At 38.3% G+C, this 8,880-nt stretch overlaps 1 protein-coding gene across 1 annotated transcript in view; it reads left to right on the forward strand.

Moving 5' to 3' along the window:
- Nucleotides 1–8,880, forward strand: part of csmd2 (CUB and Sushi multiple domains 2) — a 605,906-nt gene that overhangs the window by 555,897 nt on the left and 41,129 nt on the right. Inside the window, exons 54-55 of the mRNA XM_060847269.1 lie at nucleotides 1,118–1,297; nucleotides 3,516–3,689. Coding sequence (XP_060703252.1) covers nucleotides 1,118–1,297; nucleotides 3,516–3,689 — 354 coding nt within the window. The remainder of the gene's footprint in view (nucleotides 1–1,117; nucleotides 1,298–3,515; nucleotides 3,690–8,880) is intronic.

Below are 8,880 nucleotides of genomic sequence, written 5' to 3' on the forward strand. Positions count from 1 at the left end.
ACCGAGGTACTGGTATAGGTTGTAATTACTTGAGATCCCAACATTGACCCTTGTGGTGCTCCACTCCTTACATCTGATGAGCCTGAAGAATATTTATCCCAATTCTCTGCTTCTCGTTAACTGACTGTTTGCTTAACCATACAAAAATCTTCCCCCTTAATCTATGAGTTGATATTTTGTGAAGTTGCCTTGATGTCACTGAAGGTAGGACCTTTAAGCATGGCCATTACATCACATATTTATTCCTATCTTTGTTAACAATTTATCCATTTTGTTATGAATGCTACCTGCATTCAGATGCATAACGTCAAAGTCTGTGTTTTGACCCCTTTTGTCTGGTGGTTCATTCTTACATTTGTACCTACTGTTCGGACCTGCCACACCCCAGTTATCATTAACCAAATTAATGTGCTACACTTTGATTTAGCACATCTCCTCTCACATGATCCCTTCCCTCGTATTTGGTTTAATGCCCTATTTATCACCCTAGTAGTACAATTCATATGAATATAGGTCCTAGCGTGGTTCAGATGAAACCCGTCCCAATGGCACAACTTCCACTTTGCCCCGAACAAGTGCCAGTTACCCATTTATTCAATTCCAAATCTTCCAAACCAATCTTGGAGACATGTATTCAGCTCTTTCATCTGACTTATCCTGTGCCTATTTATCTGTAGCTCAGATACTAGCCCAGAGATTGTTAGCTTCGAGGTTCTCCTTTCTAACTTAGTTCCAGTGCCTCATAATACCAGAATTCACATTTAATTTATACTCTTTTAGATCATGAGGATAGAAGAGGAGCATTGAAATAAATTTTAAAAATATTTTCCATGCTCCTTCAGCTTCCTCTGGTTTTCCATGAAATCTAGCTGAGAGTATGCACTCGCATGTTCCCCTTTTCTTCCAGTGACTGAGTATGAACTGACCATCAAGAGCACAAATACACATAAAGGTGTGTCTTTCTAGGACTGCATGACTGGCTTTTGAAATTTACTTTGTACTAGCCAAGGTTATGTCACAAAAGCAATGCAGTTATAGTGCACTATATCTCAACTTGGGTATAGGTAATATGAAAGTGCATTGTATTTTTGGTCCTCAGCTATCTTGTTTCTTACAGTGATAAATTGTGGTGACCCTGGATTACCAGCAAATGGAATCAGACTGGGCTCTGACTTCACCTATAACAAGACAGTAGTTTTCCAGTGCATGCCAGGCTACACAATGGATCCTTTGAGATATTCTTCTCTCATCTGCACCAGGGACAGAACTTGGAATGGAACCAGGCCAACCTGCAGATGTAAGTCAATCAATTTATGATGATGGACAAACTAGACAGGAATGTCAATTGGCTTGTGATTTTAATTCCGTATTTTAATAAGATCACACTTTTGCTTCCAAATCTAACATTCTTATTTTTAATAAAACAAGGAAATGACTATTGATTTAACCTGGATGTGGCACTTTGTTAAATCTTGTTGTTTAAAGAATTGTCTTAGTTCTGTGGTCAAAATAATTGTCAGAGGCTACAGTATCTTTTCAAATTTGTCTGATGTTTATTTTACCCTTGGCTAGTAAAAACATCATCTGCTATGTTTCCAGTTGTATACAAAATATACAGGGTCTTTGTTTGTTCAGCTTCTGTATCGTTATACAATTTAGAAATAACTCTATAACTCAAGAATTGTCTTTTTTACGATGGCCAGTTTTGTTTTCTATATATGTTCGATTTTTCAAATTAAATCTTCCTCACTCTACTATTTCTGACGATATACGTTTCTAATTTGGTCAGATATTTTAGCATCTTTAAAGATTTTCATTCTGAAATATTAGTCTGTCGACACCTCGCTGCAGTGTTGCATGGTTTTTTTGTATAATTTAGGATTGTAATGGAGGTTTTCTCACACTTTGTAGCTATGATGGAGGTTATCTGATGCTTCAGAGCTTCACTATAATTCCCACTTTATTTTCCATGCTTTCAGAGAAAAAATAGAACTGCCCAACGCTTATCATTTTAAATGACTTTGTTAGTGATTGTCTGGTTGTCCACTCCTAAAATATGTGGGTTTTCTCTCATGGGTCGTTTAGCTCGGTTTTCCAGTCCTGCCTTGTACTGCCTTTAGCTGTCAAGGCCCTAGCCTTTGGAATATCCTCCCTAAACCTTGTGACCTCTGTCTCCTCTTTTTAAGATGTTTCTTAAAACCTACGTTATTGACCCAGTTTTTGGCTATCTGTCTGAATATCTCTTTGTGTGGCTTGATGCCAAATTTTATTTGACAATGCTGTGAAGAACATATTGGAACTTTTTGCGACATTAATAGCACTATGTCATATTGTTGAAGACTATCACCATGAGCTGGAAATGGGTAATTAATAACTTCCAAAATTATTTTTTTCGACTTTCCAAATTGCAATGAAGTGTTTTGCATTTTTTTAATTATTGTGGAGTCTGTGCTGGAGACAGATAAATTTGCATTTTTGTATATTCATTTCATCAGGGAATGCGGCATCAAATAATTTTGCCTTTGGCAGTTTTATGATCAGCATCTGTTGTGCTCCTTGCAGAGCCTCTGCCCATTTGCAGTGTTTATGAAGCAATTTCACTGGAAAAAACTGTCCAGGTACCCCTATTTAGTGACTACAGTACCTTGGCATTTCCAAGAATAAATTTTCTTTATTCTCTGATTATTTGCGCAAAGGAATCTGTGTTTGCTGATGAACTTCTGCTGAGATTTGTTCACGGTCCCCTATTCTGTTTACAATGCAATTATATTAGCAGGAAGATTTTAAAATTTGCAAATGAATCCAATGAAATGCTGATAGGCTTGGTAATATAATTAGAGAATGATTGAGGATGTTAAACATGGCCTGAATGAAATAAACAAATAGTGAGAGTTTCATTTTTGTATATCTTAGATTGCAGAATTCAAAAAGTGAAACAGTTGGATGTAACTGAGCTTTGTGGTAAACATTCAGTTAATCTGAAGTTGTTCTGCACAATGCCAATGATAGCTCACAAATGCATCTGGCTATAAGTCAAGTTAGCTAATGTTCTGTAAATAAGGCTTGATTATGTGCAATTTCAATAAAGTTATCTTCAAAAGGAAATTGATACATTAAAGAGGATTTGGTGATGAGTGGTTGAGATGACTCTGGGATTTAGAAGATGTAATTAGGATCATTGAATGGAAGGAATTCTAATATTGAAGAAGGTTGTTTGGCTCATGCTAACTTATAAACCCAAGCTATCTATTCTAAACCCTTTTTTTTGCTGCCTTTTCTCGTATCCTACGATAGGTTTGATTTTGAAAGTCCTTGTCCAATTCTCGACTAAATTTTGTTTTAAGGGCATGACCTTCACCTTCAGTGGTGGGGTAGAATCTTATCCAAAGGGACAGTGTTCCCTCAGTGACTGACACTTTAAATGATATTGTGTTACTAATAGCTGAATGATATAGAGTGCAAATGTTACCTAACTGAAGCAGTCGGAGTCTCTCATGATCACTGCTCTTTTTCAGCAATCACATGCCAATCTCCTCCGAGAATCCTCAATGGAATTGTAGTGGGAAAAGACTTCAGTTGGGGGGCCAGCATCAGCTACACATGTACTGAGGGATACCAGCTGTCATTACCTGCTGTACTTACCTGTGAAGGAAATGGGACTTGGACTGGGGAGATCCCACAGTGCTTTCGTAAGTGTATCACATGACAGAGCTGCACTTACCAGCAATATTAGACGATGTATTTAACTTGGATATGTATATATATATATATATATATGGCAGAACCTGATAAAGAAAATGTTACAGATGTTATAATTGCAACTAATTGTGGTGTGCCTTCATGTAAACCAGTGTGTGAGTTTTTAGCAGATTTGGCTGCCAGAGTGTCTATCACCTGACACTATCTTCAGTCTCACACAGACAAGGAAAGCAAAGTACTGTGGGTGCTGTTGGTCTGAAATAAAAAGGAATGAGTGCTGAAGAAGTTCAGCAGGCCTGGCAGCATGGGTTGAGATAGAAATAGACTTAAAATTTTGAGTCCAATACAATTTCTCTTTTTTTTTTGAAAAAAAAATCAGACAACTGTATTAAATCCTCTTTTTTTTTAAACCAAAGTCAAGTCTGACAATAAAGAACTTGCTCTTATAGAAAAATCTTTCACGATGTCAGAATGTCCCAGAGCAGTTTACAATGAATGAAATGCTTTGGAAATATAGTCACTGTCAGAAACACAGCGGCCAACATGAACATAGTTACGTCCTACTAACAATAATTTAGTCAAACGACCAAAAGATGTACTTTTGTGAGATTGACAGATGGATTATTGGCCAGCAGATCACCCCACTTTTTGTTGTGAATAATGATGTGGAATATTAAGTTGAGGACACCCAGCCTTGGTTTAAATTGTGTTTAAAAGGGTGACATATCCAACAGAGTAGTGGGGTCTTAGTATTGCTTTGTATCGACCTTGATTGATATGTGTCATGACTGTTGAACATTCGACTCTGTATTACCACTGAGCCACATAGTGCACGAGTTAAAGCAAAAAAATGTTTGCTTTATGCCAAATGAATAACATACATTAATCACAGCCTCAAGATATCAATCCTTATTTCAGCACAGCAATGTTTCAACTTAGATGTGACTTTCTAAACAAGACTTCAAATTCATTCTAATTGATGCAAAACTGAGCAATGAACTAGAACCATTAAGAATTGGGTAGAAACTGCAAATATTTTCTACTTGCCCCATCGTTCATCCACAGTCTTAGCTTTGGTATGGTACCGGCTGATGGCACAACTGGACAAGTCAGATTCCAAAAAGAAGGCAGGTTTGGGAGATATGTATGTTTGTAAATAATTAATGTAGCGGTTAGTCACTGAAATATATTCATGAGGCTGCAGGTTTTATTTAACAACAGAACAGAAGTTTGTTTCACAAGATTAATTTACAAAAAGGCTTTCTATATATAGAAGAAAATCAAAATGATTTTAAAGCACAGCTAAGTTTCCACTTGTTAGCTGACACCACCTATCACAGAGACTCAGGTCTGAAGTACGTCAATCCTGAGCTCGACCCTTTAAACTTCTACTTGCCTGACTCCTCTTAGTTTCTTTGCCATGAGCTGTAATGCAAATTTAGTGAGTGATTTCCCAGACTTCTGATGTTTCACTCCTGCCCTCCCCTTCTGCTGACCATCCACCTCTGACCAAACCATGTTCGGGATTGATGGAGGCTGCTTCCTGAATTAGGGCAGGATGTCTAATCTCTGTTTAATTTTCAGTCCTCCTGCCAGATTTCAAGGGGAGTGCACTGAGAGATGATGAATTTGGTTTTTGGGTTTTGCATACCTGATTGTTCATTTTAGTACCGAAAATTTGTAATTTTCTATGATTCAACCATACAGTTAATGTTTAAATAACATGTACCCTTCTTGTACTAACCAAGGTTAAAAGCTGGCTAGATTGGAAGAGGACATTTGAAAGGATAGGTTTCACTGAGATAGTATTGTACCAAAATGACATTGTGTGAATCAGGCAAGATTCCTGTAGTTTATAAGGGAGCAGCCTGTGTACAACTTACTGCCTTGTTTCCTACATAACAGCAGTTACCCTATTTCAAAAATATGCTATTGCCTTTAACCTGCTTTGAGATGCCCAGAGGTCATGAAAGACCACCATATAACTTTAGGTTTGTCATGTCTGTCCTGCCCACCATCTACAACCCCTCAACTCACTAACAACTGAAAATCTGTACAGCTCTTCCTTAAATTTGCTCAGTTTCCCAGCATCCTCCACACTCTGAGGTAGTGAATTTCACAGATGCACAATCTTTTCAGAGAAGGCATTGCTCCTTGTAATGATGACCCTTTGTTCTCTGCTATCTTTTGGGAACAGCATCTGACTAAATTATGTAATTGCACCAGCTTTGCTTTGCACTGTAAAACCTTTCATTATTCACTCTGTGCCAACCTATTCAGTGTGTTCTTATTTTGCCCATGAAGGCAATTGTTGTTACCTTGCATGATAACAAGCTCAAGGCCGAAGCAGATTCCAAGACTGCTTGCTGTATGGTTAACTGCATTTGAGTAGTTATATACAATGTCACATGATTCTTCAAAAATTTATACCCCAATCTGCATACCTGATTGTTAATTTTAATACCGAAAATTTGTCATTTTCTATGATTCAACCAGACAGTTAATGTTTAAATAACATTTACCCTTCTTGTACTAACCAAGGTTAAAAGCTGGCCAGATTGGGAAAGGACATGAGACAGGCCATCACCTCTTTTTTTAAGGCTTCAACTTTTGCCACATATTCCTTTGCTCAAAAACTGCATAAATCCATGTAAGATTATGAAAGTTCCACTTTAGAAATAAAACTGACTCAACATTGGGACAGACGTTTACACCTTTAATACGTTGTCTGAGCTAACACCTATTGTTAGATAAACTGAAGCCACCTTGAGAAGGTAACTTAAAAGGAGTTCTCAAATTTACATATTAAAGAACCGAAACCAGCATATCCCACCCTAAAAGATGCAAAACTTAGTCTAAGTTTGTTTAATATATCATTACAACTCTGTGACACTGTCACTTTTTTCCTATCAATTCTGTCTTCTGGTCCTTCTCCACAACCAACTGATGAAGAGGCAGCGCCTCAAAAACTAGTGCTTCCAAATAAGCCTGTTCGACTATAACCTGGTGTTGTGTGATTTTTAACATTTCCCAAGAGTAACATTCGCATAGCCGCCCCCCAAAATAACTGATTCATGTCACGATCAGGAACAACTACAATATAGAGAACCATCAAATAAAACTAAGTTATTTTTAGGAGCATGTGCCAAAATATCTGTACACTTCACTGTGGCCACAATTTACTCAGGATAGTTGATGATTAAGTAAGCCTAGGCCCAAAAGAGAAATGGTCCCCAGTCACCGAAGCTTATTGCTTTCCTTTTGGCCCTCATTCATTTCTGAATATTTGGGATATTTGTGTAGCTTTTCTCATTGCAGTAAAAGGTGCAATGAGAAAAAGGAGTGCCAGCAAGACAGCATTCCTAACTTTTGAATGTCTGCTGGAGTCCTTAGATGCAGGTTCTTAGTCCAATGTAACCACCCCCCAGCTCCCCATCTGAGGTGTGTGTGTTGTGTGTGTGTTGTGTGTGTGTTGTGTGTGTGTTGTGTGTGTGTTGTGTGTGTGTGTGTGTGTGTGTGTGTGTGTGAGAGAGAGACGTAACTAGCTGACAACACTTAATCTCATGGTGGGAAGAAGTGCTGCCACCTTTCTTGGTGGAAATGACACTAAGCCATCCACCTCCTCCTCGTCCCCTGTGCCACCACCAAGATGCAGAACATAGCTTAAGAACTAGGAGCTTGAACAGGCAATTCCACCCCTTGAACCTGCTCCACCATTTGACATGATCATGGCTGATCTCAACTCAGAAACTCGGAGTAAGTGAGGACTGCAGATGCTGGAGATCAGAGTCGAAAAGTATGGCAGTGGAAAAGCACAGCAGGTCAGGCAGCGTCCAAAGAGCAAGAGAGTCAACATTTCTGGCATAAGCCCGACTCAGCCTCAACTCCACTTGCCTGCCCAGTCCCCATAATCCTTCGAGCCATTATTAATTAAAAGTCTTTCTAAATCCTCCTTAAATTTACTCAACATCTCAGTATCCACAATTTTCTGGGGTCATGAATTCCACATATTCACAACTGTTTGAGAGAAGTGATTTCTCCTCCTCTCTGTTTTAAATCTGCTACCACTTGTCCTAAGACTACGACCTCTCATTCCAGGTTGACCCACAATAGGAGACATCCTTTCTACAGATATTTTACCAATCCTCTTTATATACCTCAATTACATCTCCACTTATTCTTCCAAACTCCTGTGCGTATAGGCCCAAACTGCACAATCTCTCTTTATAAGACAAAACTCTCATCTCTGGAATCAATTCTTTGAACTTCCTCTGAATTGCTTCCAATGAAACTGCAACCCTCCTCAAGTAAGGGGACCAAAATTGTGCGCAATACTCCAGATGCAGTTTCAATGTTATTGTAGATTCTCAAAGCAGGTAGCAATGCTGGTGAGCGAAAGATAATTATTTTTGGATCAAGTACATATCTGTTAGCCTGTGTACATGGGAATTGTGATGACAACATGAAACATACCTTGAAAAGTACTGGGCAGAAATCAGTCATAGGTGTCTCGCATTGACTGATCTAAAGGTTAAAGGTTGCTTGCAGCAATTTAGTTTTGTTGGTTAAGTGTTCCTTATTGATTTCATTTCATGTTAATTAAGTTTTGGAGCAAAATCCTTCCACATGAATGTGACCTGCATGAAGGATTTTAGAAACATAAGAGACACAAAGCCACAAATGTTTTAGAAGGGAGAGTGCAGATCGCCAGTAATAATTCCAGTGTTTCCACCTGGTCATTTTTACAAAAGAGCTTTGTTTTATTTTGCTAAACCAACAGCCCCATTTTTCAACATGCAGTTTCCCCGGCTCAACCGCCATCCCCAGATTTGGACCTCGAATTAACACCATTTGGAACTAATTCCAAACATCGGAATGGGATCGGGACCAATAAGAGTGGTTCATGAATGGGGCAATAGAATGGGATTTACAGAATGTTTTAAGACAGTTATCAGTTTGAAAGGATAATGCAGAAAGCCTTCATGGTAGGATTCTGATGAGTAGAAAACCGATTTCCCTGGAGGGTCATTGAGCCTTGGGAGAAGATGACCGAGTTAGGAGTATGACAAAATTAAAGCATTTTGTTTGCTTTGATTTGGTGTAACCCATTTATCCCATACTTAAAAACTTACAACTACAGTCAAAACCATAATTAAATTAATGTTGTTCAATTTATCCTAA

This window comes from Hemiscyllium ocellatum, chromosome 30, assembly GCF_020745735.1.
Source record: "Hemiscyllium ocellatum isolate sHemOce1 chromosome 30, sHemOce1.pat.X.cur, whole genome shotgun sequence".
In the NCBI taxonomy this organism is placed as follows: Eukaryota; Metazoa; Chordata; class Chondrichthyes; order Orectolobiformes; family Hemiscylliidae; genus Hemiscyllium; species Hemiscyllium ocellatum.